Here is a 16,368-nt window from a genome sequence, read left to right on the forward strand (position 1 = left end):
CATCTGACCACATGTGGCCAATAAGCGCCAGCGAGAGGCGGTACGTTAACGGCACAATAGTTTAGGTGAGCGAAAAAAAGGCAATAGGCACGCGCTCCATTCTTCTGTCTTGGTTGCACCGTCGGTCGGTAGTTTGATTTTGAAGCGAATTAAATACAAGTATTTCAACGATTCTGTGTTGTTATACAGTAAGGTAAGTCTGCGGAATCGCTTATTTGTCCATTATAATCTGGTGTTTTATGTAATGTGGCAATATGACGCTCCGGAACAAGAAAGCATGTTTTTTTTTTTGCCTATATTTAATTTTAAACAGCGCTAGTCGATATTGCGAATACAGTTGGCTTTATATATATAGAAATCTATATGTTACAATCAATAGCGTAGTGCCGAATGTAAATATGTTTATTGGAGCATTAACGGTATGATATGTCTTTATTATTAGTATTTTAAGTAGGCCAGTGTGTGTTTGAAAAAAGAAGGCGGGGGAGGGGTTCCGTGTTATCAACAATGGAGGCCGTACCCTGAGTGTGGAGAATCGGACTCGGGGAGGATTTATTTTCATATTCCGCTAACTGTATTAAACGCATACACATTGTGTCTTGTGCGAAACCGTGCCTTGTAAGTCGGTAGTGCTGCATTTTGTTGTTTTAAACTGCAGTGTTTTCTTTGCCCTGGATCTCCTTTGTTTCAATCAAAAACAGTCCCGAGCATCAAATATGAGGCTAGAGTTAAAAGCATCTCGCATAATTCTATTCCATTTTAGACCATTTAATGCACAAATTCGTTTTGTTATATCTCCTGATTATTTCCGGCTCGTTTGTTTAAGACGTTACCACTGGATTAGTGTTTCACATGGCGCTATTGGCTGACATTCATTCAGTATTCCCAGTGTAAAAACATGCTCATGCACCCAGTTTCTGGTCGTGTATAGCAATTGGTTTGAGCTACTTTGTACGATACTTTTATCTGTTGCCTGTTTTTTTTAATTATGTTTTTTTCAGAATAGATGCATACTTGACATTTCAATTTGCCATGTCGTGGTTTGCATGTTGGAGCAAGTAGGCACAATATCCAGATCTATCGCCCACCGTTTCCAAAATGTGGCGTTTTGTATGAAGTTCAGACTACATGACGAAAAGAAAACGTAGGATTAAATTTGAAAGGCAATCCAAGTCTTAACTTGCATACGTTAACGTGTTACGCACTCAAGGTACACAAGGATGTGAGCGGTTGTTTCAACATTTTCTTTTTGTAATACATTTTGAGAGTGACTCAACTATCACGAGGAAACTGACCATGCACCTTGTTGCAAATCAAATAAAAATTAACATCGTTTTTATTTGTGGGACACGTAAGTCCCTTGACCCTTAAAGGGTTAAGTTGCGTGGCTATAAAGACCATTCCGTGATGATGCCTAGAGTATTCCAGCATGATCAATAAATAGAGAGATCTTTTAAAAAAAAAAAAGCATGCTAAACGTATTCATGGTGCTGTCTCTTTAACCTAAAGATGCAAGGCAGCCGAGGACCCCGACCAGACCAGCAGAACCATGGTCCAAGGAGACAACCACAGCAGCCACCACAACCCCCACTTCAGCATCAAAAACCAGGAGCCAATCTAAACAGCAACGGGCAGCACGCTGCCAGCAGCGAGAAACAAAATCCAGGTAAAGCAACGCAACACCGGCCAGCCTTTCAGCGGTGTGTCGATTTGCCTAATCGTTGGATTTTAAGCATTTTTCAGTTGTGCATAAAAATGAATTAGCTCAGGGGATGCTTCTAATAGTGTATTCTTTAAGTTTGATTAATGGCAATTTACATTTCTACTTTCGGCTATATCCCTTTCAGTGGTCACCTTTTATTTAGTTTAATATTTATTTCATAACAAGTTCAACTGAATTTTAAGGTGTTCAGTGAAAATGCCCATAATGTGTTTTACTGTGGGGACTATTGCAAGGTGTAGTTAGGTAAGTTGTATTGAGGAGGCTGCTTCCACGTCACTGCTTGATTCCTCGTTGTTGCGCTATGGTGGGTAATAGAACTGTTGCTTGATATAAAACCCTGAATCTTGTGTTTTTTTTTTTTATTTAGATCAGGAGTTGACTATTGATCTGCAGAACTTCAGGAAGCCCGGGGAGAAGATGTATACGCAGAGGAGTCGTCTGTTTGTTGGTAACCTGCCATCAGGTGTGACTGAGGAAGATGTTGAGAAACTGTTTTCAAAGTATGGGAAACCTTCTGAGATCTTCATCAACAAAGAAAGGAGCTTTGGCTTTATAAGACTGGTAAGAAAATTTAGTATTTGTATCCATAGATTCATGAGGATAAGATGGCTTAGTATTTGTAGGAAACTTTTGATTACATAGCCTTGTTATTGGCAGTAACAAGTAGGATACCTAATGTGTGACAGAGATTGAGACTGGCCCTGGAGCTGCATTTTAAATATTTGGTCTTTTTTAGCTACAGCAAGGCTGTTCTATTAAAACAGCACAATCTAACGCCATACAGTAATCTATATACAACAGTACACGGTGAAACTGTTTCTCTCCTCAATGAAGTTTCCATGTCTCTTTATAGGAAACCAGAACCTTGGCAGAGATTGCTAAAGCAGAGCTTGATGACACCCCTTTCAGAGGCAGACAGCTGCGTGTCCGCTTCGCAACCCACGGAGCTGCCCTTACCGTTAAGAACCTACCTCAGTTTGTATCCAACGAGCTGCTGGAAGAGGCTTTCTCTCTCTTTGGCCAATTGGAAAGGGCCATTGTAATAGTTGATGACCGAGGGAGACCCACTGGAAAAGGCATTGTTGAATTTACAGCAAAGCCTGCAGCACGAAAAGCACTGGAGAGGTGTGCTGATGGAGCATTCTTGTTGACGGCGTAAGTGTGATGTTTTGACTTAACCTAACCCCCTGTGTAAGTAGTGTACATTTATAAAGAGCGTGGGTTAAAGGGGTAAAAGAAAAGGAAATAAGGAAGAGGGTGCTTAAGTTGACAACTTTTCTTGTTTTGTATTCTTCATTGACCTTGAATTAAGAATGTGTGCCTTGTATCTTGATACTAAAATGTTTGTTTATTCTTGCCGAATGTATTTCAGTTTTCCCAGACCGGTGACAGTAGAACCCATGGACCAGTATGATGAAGATGAGGGCCTGCCTGAAAAAATAGTTAATAAAAACCAACAGTTTCACAAGTGAGTATATAACATTTTACCACCGAGTATAAAACTCTGTAAGAGAAGTGTCAGTAGATGCTGTTGCCTGCTGCCATTGAACTGTGACCCAGTGCCGACAATGCAATTCATAGGGCTTGTCTCTGTACTTTGCAATACCCTGGTTTCTACGTGCTAGACTTGCATGCTTACTACTTCTTATGGGTAATACTATATTACAGTGATACTCAGGAATGGGCATGTTTCATTAGTAATTTTAGATGTTAAAATAAATCTTTGAACTTTCCAGGGAGCGTGAACAGCCGCCCAGATTTGCCCAGCCTGGATCATTCGAATATGAGTATGCCATGAGATGGAAAGCTCTGATTGATATGGAGAAGCAGCAATATGAACAAGTGGATAGAAACATCAAAGATGCAAAAGAGAAGCTGGAGGCGGAAATGGAGGCTGCACGCCATGAGCACCAGGTCATGATGATGAGGCAAGGTAAGGGTGGCTGGACTGTGTCTTGTGTGTATCGTTTTATACTCTTGACACCAAAGGTACAAAGTAAACTTGCTGTACTCTTCAAATATTGGATTGATTTTCATGTGCAATCTTGCTGTGCAGTGCGTCAAGGTGTTATAAGTGATGAGCCTTTAGTAGCCTCTAGCTCTTCCATTGAATCTGTAGATTTATTAAGGCGTCAAGAAGAACTGAGGAGAATGGAAGAGCTTCACAACCAGGAACTGCAGAAACGCAAGCAGATGGAGCTGAGGCAGGAGGAGGAGCGCCGGAGACGCGAGGAAGACGTGAGAATGCAGCAGGAAGAGCTCATTAGGAGACAGCAAGAAGGCTTCAAGGGAAACTTTAGTGAGAATGTAAGTGCAGTTGTTCACCTCTGCCTTGGTCAGCTTGTTGGAATTTATTGAGCCAGTCTTTATTTTTTGGAAAGGGTTTTTACTACTATGTGGAAGAGGCACTTGGTTACTTAAACCTCCAGTCTAGTTATCTGAAATCCTGAGGCATATAACTGTTTTATTCCAATTTCTAAATCTTAGAGCTGTTTGAGCTGTGTTTAACTTACATTTTTTCCCTTCCTGTTTTCTAGAGAGAACAGGAGATGAGAATGACCATGGCAGGTATGTGTGTAAGATTTGCTTTAAACATACTACGTACATGACCAATGTTCTCATGTTACTGATGCATGTATCAATTTGTTTAAATCAAGGACAAGGAATGGGAATGACCAGAAATTCAATGGGTGGTAACCCTATGCCTGCTGGACCTGTTGCCATTCAGACTGAAGGAGGATCGATAATGGTAATGTCACGACTTGAGTAAATAGAAGTGCTGTTTGTATAGCTGAACCCTGCTGGTATGTTTTAAGTGTGCATTGGTGCAAAAAAACAGATTAATGCAGTTAACTTTGATTCATTTTGATGTGATGGCTAGGTGGAAAGAAACAATTTATATAATGTATCTTTTTATAAACCCACTGCAGACTGAACTATGTATTCGTAAGGCAGAGTAAGCGATGAAATAATTCTTTGTTTTCTTTTCTTTCCAATGTGCTGCTGCGTCTCGAATTTCATTCATGTATTCAGCACAACGATCGCTTTTCTATGGGAGGTCCAATGGAAGCACAAGGAAACGCCATGCCTGGTGCTGGTCCGGGAGGATTTCCCAGAGGACCCCAAGGGGCTGACTTTGGCCCAAACAAACGTCGCCGATATTGAAACCCTGTCCACATCTTACTGTAAGGAGTTGCCCATTTAAACTGCCACAGGTATTTGGGTTTTTGTGTTTAATGGATGGAACCTACTGTGCAGCAGTCTGAGCATTTGTGAACTTTTCTAAAACGTCTGTCTTTTTAAGGATTTTTTTTTTTTTTTTTTTAATGGTAGGTAAGCTTTGAAAACTTTAATTGGGTTTTACTCTGGTGCTATCTTTCTATTTGGAAGTATATAACTAGGAGACATACGAGCAGATACATATTTATATACCCAGAGTAGTCTACTTCACAGGTAATGCCGCTTGGACCACAATCTAATTCACTTCGAGGTTTTTTTTTTTTTTTTTAAGAACCCTTTTTTATATGTTTTAAATTTTCTGAGTGCACAATGTTGTGTGTTTTTTTTTTTTTTTTTTTTTTTTTTGTAAAGAAACAAATCAAGTGTAAGAATAGTTTAGGTCAACAGACACTTAATCAGAAGTAACATTTTCCCATTTGTTGTACTCTGCCATTCAGAAGTCTGCAAAAAAAAAATACCTGCTGTTCATTGCGTCTTGAAATAATAAACTGTTTAAACACGTCGGCTTTTATTCTGATTTTGTATTCAGTTTTTACACTGCCTGCTGGCTGTAATTCACATCCATTCAGATAACCCTCATTTCAAAGAAATGCTTGGAGGGCTTTGACAGATTTCAGAGAACTACAGGAGTGATACTTCGTACAGTGTTTTGTAAAATTCTCCAACAGCACGTATGGAACTATCAATATTGTATTCCTTTTAAAAGTTTAAACTATAAATGAAGAAAAGAAGACTCATGGAAAGTAGAGCTCCTCTAAATGAAAGATGAGTCTCTTAGTGAATCCTCCTTGAGGTTTGCATCAGCGGTATCTCAGAACTGCTCATAGCTGTCTTTGTTGGCCCTTAACTTTTGCAGCAGTAACCACGGGCGGAGGTGTTGTGCTCTGGTACAATGTCCACAGTTCCTGACCCTACTGCTACTGCAGCAGACAGATTTCTTTTTGTCATCACTGCCTCCACAATCTGCCTGTGATTTCAAAACATAAATACAGTTTTACCATTGCATTGCCACGTCGTATACTGGATGCCCTATATCTAGGGCTTGAAGTTTTCAGCTTTTTATTTTTGGATCACATGATGTCCTTTTTCAACTTATTTTGAGCGGATTCTGTTTGCTAATTAAAGTCAGAAAAAGCTGTTAACTTACAAAACATTGTCTCTTAGTTCTGCCTTCATATCTTGACTGAGCCAGATTGTTTCGCTTGTGCTTTTATTTTCACTTGTTTCACATCTCCTTGATTTTAAAGGGAGGTAGAGATTTGGAAAATAAAACCCAGAAACATTCAAGCCCTACTTCTATCCGACGAATAATTATTACTATAGCCCAAGGACACACTTCACCATTTAGGATGGTAAATAACTCCTATCTATGATGGATCTTTAGATTCCAGAGCACCGTGCTGCACTAAAGACCTGATTGCCCTGAAACACATGTAACGTACTGTTCTTGAAGTGGAACCCTGAACTCTGATGGAGACTTGTTAAGTGGGTTTGTTCAGTTGTTGCCTATTTGTCCACAATGTGGCCGTGGGGATGAAACGTTCTTACCTTACAGAGTCTTCAACACGCTTGTTCTCCTTGACAGATATTTCCATCCATGTGAAAAAGTTTAAAGCGTTTCCGAAGTCTGCAATTGCCCCTGGCTGTACTGTTCGCTGTGCCAAGTCGCACTGTAAGAACAAGTTAGAAGATGGTTCAGAGGACATAGCTTTGATTGTCATTATTTTTTGTAATTTGCAAATTATAACTTCCTTTTAAAACCAATTTATAACTACTGTATAGTATGTCAGATTTAGTATTGTGCAGTTGTAGTGAACATGTAATGTTCACTACACCATGGTAGAATCTACTCAGCAGAGAAAGTAGAAGTTATGTTACAGTTTTGAATAGATTGACAGTTGACATCCTTTGGTGCTTAAACCACTTCCAGGAGCAAGATTGCTCTGTCTGCATGATTAAATAAAACTTCATGTTACCTTATTTGCTAGAAGAACACAAGGTATTGGATTTCCATCTTTTCCAGGCACCTCTGTGTCTATTGCTTGTTTCAGTGCTTCACAGAATGTAAAGGACTTCTCACTGGTTACATCAAACATCATTATACAAGCATCTGCATCTCTGAAAAAGGCCCTTGTAATTGGTAAACAGTCCTCCTGTCCTAAATGAAAAATATGTATATGAACTACAGTATGGTGTATACAGTATTTTGTTGATTATTAACATTTATATGTACATTGTTTGAACAGAGAAAAGCCCCCAAAGGTGTGTCACTTTGAAAGTTAAAAAAAAATGTGATCGTAAAAATACGTAACACAGTAGTGCTACATTTAGAAATACTAAAAGAAACCTAGAAAGTAAACGACAGTTCGGTTTCTCCAGACAGAAGACACGGAGACAAACCTCCCTGCTGGAGCTGCTCTTGTGATATAAATCATCCCTGTGCAAGCTGAAGTGATTCAGTGACATCATGTGGTTGTTTTATATGCTGCACCTGACTCAGGCTGTATCCCAATGCTGAAACTGTGAATATCCAAGCGCAGCAGAGTAATGAGCTGCACACATCATCGTATGCTTTGGCAATGAAAGACTGCATCAGCAATACATGCTATACCTTGCAGTAGTAACTGGAAGTCTAGTTAGTGTGCAGTATAACACTTCACTTGGGCTTGATCCTCTTGGTAGTTTTGTTGGGTCGGTCGTAGCCCCAGTGCTGATGTTAGTGTATGTAGTGTACGCACTGTTAATACTATATTCAAATCCAACTGTAAAATGAATAGCTGGACCACAACTACAGGTTTTCTAAAGTTACAAAAAAAAAATCTATAACTTAATTGTAAAATAGCTATATGTTTAAATTATACCAAGATTACAACTAGAGTGACTGGAGCTTACTCATACTGTCAACTGTTTTTGCGCTCCAATTAATATATTAAAAAAATAATAAATATATATACCTTGAATATCCCAGAATTGCAGCCTCACTATTTCTTCATTGGACCATTCAATAGTTTTAATTGCAAAATCAACTACGTTAAAAGAAAACAAAATGGGTTAAAACAATGCCAACCTACAGTACAGCACCCACCAAGAAAGGAGCACAAAGCACAGTGAAAGCATACCGCTGGCATAGTACAGTCTGTAGAGAGTATATACAAACAGAAATGCTACTGTACAGCAGAAAGAGAACTGGAACACAAGCATACCTACCTCCTATTGTCACCTTGTAGAACTCTGTGAAAACCCCACCAACACAGCGTTTCACAAAGGAGGTTTTACCCACTTGAGATCCTCCAATGACTAACACTTTAAACAGCTGTTCAGAGGGCATTGCTGCAGTTCATTATCGATTGTCCAGCGCGTGATGTGTTTCAGCTTCCACAGGTAAATCTGCTGAACCAGCGTGTCGAGCACAGTCGTATGCTTTCACTTGAGGTTTGATACAGGGATAGAGAAGGTGCAGTGATTCCAAAGGTCACAGCTCTGTGTTCTTTCTTCCAGGGGGACTGCAGAGGATTAGAATAGTTCACTTAACATAAAGACGACTCCTAGCAGCCCAATGCATCTACACCTGCCCGGAGAGTTCACTCTTCTGAAGGCTTTGCTCCTAATGGCTGTAGGGAAAGTGAAATCATAAATTCCTTTTCATGCAATTAGATCTCTGGATCACACACTTTGGCATTTCCTGGTTTTGTTTTATAGCCTCATATTTCATAGCGAGGGGGAAGTACTGTACTGTGGTCATGCATAATAAAGTTTACACAGAAGCTGGTTGTAAAAGCATGCAGGTACTTTTTATAATGGGGATTTATTTTTATTTATTTTTTACAGTAATTGTTTCTCATTACAGCCCAAGGTTAAGGTTAACAATGTTGAGATGTTATTTTGTTTTGCTGCTATAATATATACAGTATATAATAAAAACAAATCCTCATATCCCCCAAAAACAAGTTCAAACTAATTTTACTATAAACATTTTGTATTTTTTTTCCTTGGTAGTATTAACATTATTATTATTATTATTATAAATTTAAAAAGTCATCCATAACTTCAAAACTCTCAATCAGAATTCTAGCGCAAAACTAGAACTAACTAATGTCAAGCAGAATGTGTTTTTTTTTTTTTGTTTTTTTTTTTTTCAGCCAGTATCTTCATTTTCACTTGGTACACTGACGGTTTCTTATATGTGTGCCTTATTAAAAAGGCATTTTAAAATGTTAACACAGCCAGTGCAGGTGTGTGGTGTAACAGCTCATTTGGGTTTGAGCCTCTTGGCTCCCTGCTGGTAGTCCTCTTGGGTCAGCCTGTAGCCCCAGTGTTGAAGGGTTTGTCTCACTACGGGGGACACGGTGTTGTTGTCGAACCCGCAGCCGGAACGCACCACCTTGGTGATCAGGTTGTTTCTCCAGCGCCCCTTCACTCCTGCACATCTTTCCCAGCGGCCTACCTGCCGTGAGTCATCGGCTGTGCGACGACCCTGGTAAAACCTGCACGGAAACACCAGCACTGAGCAATCACAGAGTACAAGAGAGCAAAACCTGCACGGAAACACCAGCACTGAGCAATCACAGAGTACAAGAGAGCAAAACCTGCACGGAAACACCAGCACTGAGCAAATCACAGAGTACAAGAGAGCAAAACTGCACGGAAACACCAGCACTGAGCAATCACAGAGTACAAGAGAGCAAAACCTACACGGAAACACCAGCACTGAGCAATCACAGAGTACAAGAGAGCAAAACCTGCACGGAAACACCAGCACTGAGCAAATCACAGAGTACAAGAGATCAAAACCAGCACGGAAACACCAGCACTGAGCAAATCACAGAGTACAAGAGAGCAAAACCTGCACGGAAACACCAGCACTGAGCAAATCACAGAGTACAAGAGAGCAAAACCTGCACGGAAACACCAGCACTGAGCAAATCACAGAGTACAAGAGAGCAAAACCTACACGGAAACACCAGCACTGAGCAATCACAGAGTACAAGAGATCAAAACCTACACGGAAACACCAGCACTGAGCAAATCACAGAGTACAAGAGAGCAAAACCTGCACGGAAACACCAGCACTGAGCAAATCACAGAGTACAAGAGAGCAAAACCTGCACGGAAACACCAGCACTGAGCAAATCACAGTACAAGAGAGCAAAACCTGCACGGAAACACCAGCACTGAGCAAATCACAGAGTACAAGAGAGCAAAACCTGCACGGAAACACCAGCACTGAGCAATCACAGAGTACAAGAGAGCAAAACCTGCACGGAAACACCAGCACTGAGCAATCACAGAGTACAAGAGAGCAAAACCTGCACGGAAACACCAGCACTGAGCAATCAGAGTACATGAGATCAAAACCTGCACGGAAACACCAGCACTGAGCAAATCTCAGAGTACAAGAGAGCAACACCTGCACGGAAACACCAGCACTGAGCAAATCACAGAGTACAAGAGAGCAAAACCTGCACGGAAACACCAGCACTGAGCAAATCACAGAGTACAAGAGAGCAAAACCTGCACGGAAACACCAGCACTGAGCAATCACAGAGTACAAGAGAGCAAAACCTGCACGGAAACACCAGCACTGAGCAATCACAGAGTACAAGAGAGCAAAACCTGCACGGAAACACCAGCACTGAGCAATCAGAGTACAAGAGATCAAAACCTGCACGGAAACACCAGCACTGAGCAAATCTCAGAGTACAAGAGAGCAACACCTGCACGGAAACACCAGCACTGAGCAATCAGAGTACAAGAGAGCAAAACCTGCACGGAAACACTAGCACTGAGCAAATCACAGAGTACAAGAGAGCAAAACCTGCACGGAAACACCAGCACTGAGCAAATCACAGAGTACAAGAGATCAAAACCTACACGGAAACACCAGCACTGAGCAAATCACAGAGTACAAGAGAGCCTCTGTCTATTTAGTATACAATACATCTCTTGTTTAAATAATAATAATAATAATAATAATAATAATATGATTGCTCCTTTGGTACATATGCTAGGCCTCTCTACTGATGTGTTTTCCAGGGAAAAGAGGTCAGCACCACGGTGCTTTTTACTACAAACAAACGATTTGCTATCAGTGTCCGACATCATGTTGATGTTAATATTAAGGAAATAGGTTTTAAGTGCATCGAAACTAGAAAGCTACTGATAATATTATCTTTAACAATTCTTTGCATGAAGCAATGGCTTCGTTTTAGTGTGACCCAACTGGCAATCCCAAAACTTCATAGAATGCACAGAAAACAAAGCATTTTAGCAAAGGGCACAGCAGGATTTGCTGAAGGGTAGTAACAACAGGCATGTACCTGCAGTACCATTGAAACCAGGCGTAGGTGTCCTGAGGCACAATCCAGCCGCTGCTCTCCCACATCTCCAGACTGCCTCCACACTTCACCTTGTAGGTGTTAACAGCCTCCCTGTACACCGCAGAGGCCACCTGCAAACGCAACAGGCAGGAGTCAGGAGTAACTCCCACCCAGAGGCAAGTCAGTTCAAATGTGAGGAACCAGCCCGCTGCCTTTGTTTACAATACGGTTTGAAGTCAGCTTTCAACAAAGTTTTTAATGTCAAGAAGAAAGTATCTTGCATTTAAAACAACTGTTAAGCCCCCACAAGCTGCAGGTGTTAACAGCAACTATGACTGACCTTCAAAAAGCATGAAGCAGACAAGCTCGCAGGCACACAAGCTACACGGACAAGCAGACATGTTACCTGCTGTGGAATGTCTAGGCCTTCAAGCCAGTCTGCAGGAAGCTCCTTCCAAACCCCATTGTATTTCTCCTCTGAAACAAAACCGAAGTGAGGGTGTGTCAAGGGAGGGCGTATACAGTACTTACCACACAGGCACACTGCCGTTGACACGCTTGTGAACTCAATACTCATGATGAGCTACATTAATCACACTGTTTTGATGAGCTGTCCTACAAAGCTGCCAGTGTAAAATGCAAATGATAAAGATTATTCTTACTACGTTTCAGAGAACCAGGTTGATCAAGCAAGAACTGTTAAAAAATATTGCACATGAAAAAATGGGTGCTGGTTTTGATTGAATTCATTCCTTTTCAAATGCATTGCCAGTTCTGTACCTATGCTCCCCATACCGGCTGTGTTTCTGAATGCTACAATCATCCCACACCCCACAGTTTAAATATATCCTTAAATATTAATGGGAAAGGCAAAGTTTTGAACTACCTCATGTGAACAAAACTTGCTGAGATACCAGATAACACGCAGCACGACCCAGAGGCAGAGTTCCAATTAAAAGAGAGCCAAGCTGAGCTTTTAACATGCAGTATTAGTGCCGTGAGTCACAGAGAAGGCGAGATATTATTAGGATGTAATTTAATCAGGTGTCATGGTGCTGCACCTCTACTGGGAGACAGTGTTATTACCTTAGAGTGAGCTTTATAATGAGGGGCCAAAGACCAAGCACAAATGACAGCATCTGACATTGGAAAAATGTTTTAATATCAGTTCTGCAGTTATCAAGAGTAACTGCTCTATAACAATGAGAGGTGCTGAAAACGAACATACCCAAACCCTTTATTAATCAGGCTCAAAACAGATCAGAACGAATGATTGGTTTGACTTCAAATGATATACATGAAATAGAGAATGAAGCACCTAGTTGGCCTCAATGTCTACGTCCATCTGATAATACAAACTAGGTTTTTGTATTTTATTTTATAACTTTCTTCAACTGTCTGACCGGTCCACAAATATTTATTTTCAACGAAATGAATAGCAGACATACCCACAAGTGTGTATATAGTCACTGCGTCACAAGTACTTTAGAAGGAGCAGTGTCAGTAATGAGGAGTGTGTGTCCATACCAGGACAGCAGATGCCAACACTCGCTCACTCAATCACTCACGCTGTGGCAGGGCAGGGGGGCGCTGCGGCAGGCTTGTGGTTAGTCATTATCACTGCCGAACCACATTCTTAGATTTAAAAGCAAGAGGAATTCCTCACTCATTCGTCATTCCTTGGCAGGTCACTTCGCTGATACAGTATTAATAAACTCGGCTGTTGTTTGTGATTCAATTGATTACCACTAGAGGGCGCCTGTTCAGTGCAACCTGATACCTGGCTGTGTATATGGTTACGGAAAGTGATCTGCATTGCACAATATATTTTATAAAATCTTATAGTTAACCGAAATACCGGTTATTCCCACCCGCCGCCAGTAAAAATAAATATATACAAAAACCGTTGACAAATACGGGTATCTTCTGTATGGCGATGTAAAGTTCGTATGTGCTCGGCCGTGCAAAGCAATCGCGTTAATATTTTTAGAAACCCAGATTAGCATCAATATTGGATTACTTTAACATCAGTTAGTCCACGACTTGCGCTAACCAGGGTACCTAACCTGACACTAACTATTACTTGCAAAATAATTCACGCAGCACGTCTAATCACAGCACGTCGTTGGATGGAAGTCATATGACACTACACTAGCGTCAGAGTATCACATGACCCTCTCCAGGAAGTGGTCGTCATGTGATCTCATTCAGCGTTTTGCACGTAGAGGACACTGCGTTTGTCAGTCAGTGTGTACTAAAATATCAAAAGCATGGATAGGTTTGACAAGACCTCGCTCAATGCAGCCCCGGCGTCAGCACCAGACTTCAGAGGGTAAGGAGATTGTATTTATAAATAACCTGGAGAAATTAGCGGAGCGATGAGTTTGTTTACTGTGCGTGTTAGTGTTTTCAGGTCGGGGTGAGACAGACAGACGAGGCCAAGGCATATATCATTAAGATTGTGAATGATCTCAGACTCGAGTTTTATTTTTTTCATCCAACAAAAACGTGTTCCGATCTTCTCATGGCTTTGGTGTTGTAGGTCATTTGAATTGATGTATTGTTTTTGGTTTGCGTGATGCCGAGACTGACAATGAGCAAATATCTACAGTGTAGACGAACACACCGAACCATCTGTAATAATGTGCACATCGCTCTTTCACATTTAAAACTACAGCACGTAATACGCTGGGACAGTGGCGTGCATGTGGATGAGATTTAGCAGCCACTGCGGATAGGATTGGATTTTAATCAAATTAGAACTAAATTCTTATTTACAGTAGTGTGTCATGATGGGTGTTTTGTGTGTAAACACTAACAGCAGAAATAGAAGGGCTATTCCAGGACCGTCTTGATAAAGTTACTGAAAGGAAAGCTTTGTAAAAACTCGTTTCCTCCAGCGCAGCACAGACAACACAGGTGCGAACCAGGACAAAGCGGGGGTGCGTGAGGCATCGATATGATATTGAACCAGCCGAGGCAAACACACCTCTGTGTGCAGTCAAAACAGGGCGTTGTTATGCACGTTGAGGCATTTATGTTTGACACGATAGTTATCCTCTATTTCAATTTGAAAAAATGCATATAGCTGATTTGATATACATATTTTTCGGTTTTAGTAAGCGACTGTTGGACCCGATTATTCAAGTTCAGCCCCCCGCGTCAAGCAGCAGCTGACACACCGGGGCACTCGTTGCTAACGTGTATTTCCTGTGTGTTTTTTATAGGAATGATGGCTCCTTGGTGTCAGCGCTGAAGACTCTTCTGTTCTTTACAATCCTGATGATCACCTTACCGATTGGACTATATTTTGCATCAAAGTCGTACTTCTTTGAAGGTAATTTTAACAACACAACATTCATTTACAGGAACCAACATGATTTTGTAATTTGATGTATCAGGTTTATTTGAATAAAAAAACATTAATGCACATTTTGAAAGAATATTGAAATGGAATAATAAAAAAAAATGTTTGTCCCAGCACTATAACACTTGAAATGTATTTGCTTACGATTGTAAGTCGCCCTGGATAAGGGTGTCTGCTAAGAAATAAATAATAATAATAATAATAATACTAAACTTCCCATTCTTATTCCTATTCCTTTATAAAATCAATTCCAAATTCCCAATTCCCATTCCCTTTTAATCAGTTCCAATTCCAAGTCCTTCAAAGGAATTTCCTTTGAAAGACTTGGAATTGGACCTGGAATTGATTTTTAAAGAGGAATTCGTATTGACCCCGACCCTGCTGGTAAAACTGTGACAATGATGAAGCATTTTTTGTTTTCATATTTCTAGCAACTTTGGGGCTATCCAATAATGACAGCTACTTCTACGCAGCGATTGTGGCCGTGGTGGCTGTGCACATGGTGTTGGCCATGTTTGTCTACGTGGCTTGGAATGAAGGCTCGAATCAGTGGCGGGAAGGCAAGCAGGACTAACGGCTGACCTCTTTCGGGCAGACGTTTCTTGGTGGAGCACATTAAAGAAGCAGGCAGGACTGACTCGTACAGCTGAGAAGTGCACAGGGGCGTTTAGAACGTCATGAAGGAGCTCAGTAGCCCTTTTTTGCTACAGAGACGGCAATTTCTCTGAAAAAGGAAAGGTTCCTAACAACATGTCGTGGGTGTGCTCTTTACTGCTTTACTGCAGTACAGAAATTTCTGGTTATCGAAAAAGGAATTTGCCCAGAACTAAATGTGCCAGATAACAAGTGAAAGGGAATTGCATTGTGTCCATGCAACCATCCACGAGCGCTTACATGTGTTATGATGGAACTGCAGTGTAATAGACTTGAACAGCGTGGTGAACGCTTCTTCAGGTATTCAACGATCCCTTGTGACGCGTTTGCACCATAACTGTTACTGTAGTTGTTACCGTGTGTTTTTTGTCATTTGTTTGTAAGTGGAAAGATGCAAATCATTGCCGAGCCTCTCTTAGTGAAACGTTTTAATGCTTAGAAATGTGAGTTACTTTAAACTCATGAACTTGTTTTGATCTGGGATCACAAACCTGGGATGTAAAATAAATAAATAAATAAATAAATAATAATACCATGTCCACATCACTTTACTCTATACTGAATGAGTTTTAGTCTTTATTTTAATAGATATAACACCAAAAGGGTTACAAAATAATAATACATGAATAAAGTCCAGTCCTGTGTGTGAGTTCAGACCTCCAAAATGCTTTATTCTTAAGGGTCAAATAACAGATCTTTATTGCAAGCGAAAACAAAAAACATTGCTGAAGAGGTGCCCCTCTCGAGTGTATCCTTATCAGAAAACATTGCTGAAGAGGTGCCCCTCTCGAGCGTATCCTTATCAGAAAACATTGCTGAAGAGGTGCCCCTCGAGCATATCCTTATCAGAAAACATTGTTGAAGAGGTGCCCCTCTCGAGCGTATCCTTATCAGAAAACATTGCTGAAGAGGTGCCCCTCTCGAGCGTATCCTTATCAGAAAACATTGCTGAAGAGGTGCCCCTCTCGAGCGTATCCTTATCAGAAAACATTGCTGAAGAGGTGCCCCTCTCGAGTGTATCCTTATCAGAAAACATTGCTGAAGAGGTGCCCCTCTCGAGTGTATCC

General features: G+C 40.9%; 3 protein-coding genes across 3 annotated transcripts; 2 read left to right on the forward strand and 1 right to left on the reverse strand.

The window, feature by feature from the left end:
• The first annotated feature begins 39 nt into the window (after positions 1-39).
• LOC131701669 (non-POU domain-containing octamer-binding protein-like) lies at positions 40-5,307 on the forward strand. The gene is made up of 10 exons (XM_059000985.1): positions 40-193; positions 1,510-1,666; positions 2,091-2,284; positions 2,577-2,878; positions 3,096-3,191; positions 3,460-3,656; positions 3,843-4,030; positions 4,261-4,291; positions 4,381-4,472; positions 4,757-5,307. The coding sequence occupies exons 2-10, from the start codon at positions 1,510-1,512 to the stop codon at positions 4,886-4,888; spliced, it is 1,389 nt and encodes a 462-aa protein (XP_058856968.1). The 5' UTR covers positions 40-193; the 3' UTR covers positions 4,889-5,307.
• On the reverse strand, positions 5,276-9,215 carry LOC117972092 (ras-related protein Rab-7L1-like). Its single transcript, XM_034920367.2, has 5 exons — positions 8,171-9,215; positions 7,918-7,989; positions 6,940-7,121; positions 6,512-6,633; positions 5,276-5,930 (listed from the first exon to the last, which is right to left on the reverse strand). The coding sequence occupies exons 1-5, from the start codon at positions 8,289-8,291 to the stop codon at positions 5,807-5,809; spliced, it is 621 nt and encodes a 206-aa protein (XP_034776258.1). The 5' UTR covers positions 8,292-9,215; the 3' UTR covers positions 5,276-5,806.
• Positions 9,216-13,440: 4,225 nt separating this feature from the next.
• Positions 13,441-15,424, forward strand: LOC131701670 (vacuolar ATPase assembly integral membrane protein vma21-like). Its single transcript, XM_059000986.1, has 3 exons — positions 13,441-13,612; positions 14,508-14,617; positions 15,079-15,424. Exons 1-3 carry the CDS (start codon positions 13,551-13,553, stop codon positions 15,219-15,221), a joined length of 315 nt encoding a protein of 104 aa, XP_058856969.1. The 5' UTR covers positions 13,441-13,550; the 3' UTR covers positions 15,222-15,424.
• The last annotated feature ends 944 nt before the right edge of the window (positions 15,425-16,368 follow it).

This window comes from Acipenser ruthenus, chromosome 26, assembly GCF_902713425.1.
Source record: "Acipenser ruthenus chromosome 26, fAciRut3.2 maternal haplotype, whole genome shotgun sequence".
Lineage (NCBI taxonomy): Eukaryota > Metazoa > Chordata > Actinopteri > Acipenseriformes > Acipenseridae > Acipenser > Acipenser ruthenus.

Coding starts and splice junctions, on each gene's coding strand:
- LOC117972092 (XM_034920367.2), bottom strand. CDS start 8,291: ATGCCCTCTGAACAGCTGTTTAAAGTGTTAGTCATTGGAGGATCTCAA. Junction 7,122..7,917: donor GCAATTCTGGGATATTCAAG/GTATATATATTT, acceptor TTTTTCATTTAG/GACAGGAGGACTGTTTACCA. Junction 6,634..6,939: donor GTGTTCTTCTAGCAAATAAG/GTAACATGAAGT, acceptor TTGTTCTTACAG/TGCGACTTGGCACAGCGAAC.
- LOC131701670 (XM_059000986.1), top strand. CDS start 13,551: ATGGATAGGTTTGACAAGACCTCGCTCAATGCAGCCCCGGCGTCAGCA. Junction 13,613..14,507: donor TCAGCACCAGACTTCAGAGG/GTAAGGAGATTG, acceptor TGTTTTTTATAG/GAATGATGGCTCCTTGGTGT. Junction 14,618..15,078: donor AAAGTCGTACTTCTTTGAAG/GTAATTTTAACA, acceptor TCATATTTCTAG/CAACTTTGGGGCTATCCAAT.
- LOC131701669 (XM_059000985.1), top strand. CDS start 1,510: ATGCAAGGCAGCCGAGGACCCCGACCAGACCAGCAGAACCATGGTCCA. Junction 4,031..4,260: donor AGGGAAACTTTAGTGAGAAT/GTAAGTGCAGTT, acceptor CCTGTTTTCTAG/AGAGAACAGGAGATGAGAAT. Junction 4,473..4,756: donor CTGAAGGAGGATCGATAATG/GTAATGTCACGA, acceptor TCATGTATTCAG/CACAACGATCGCTTTTCTAT.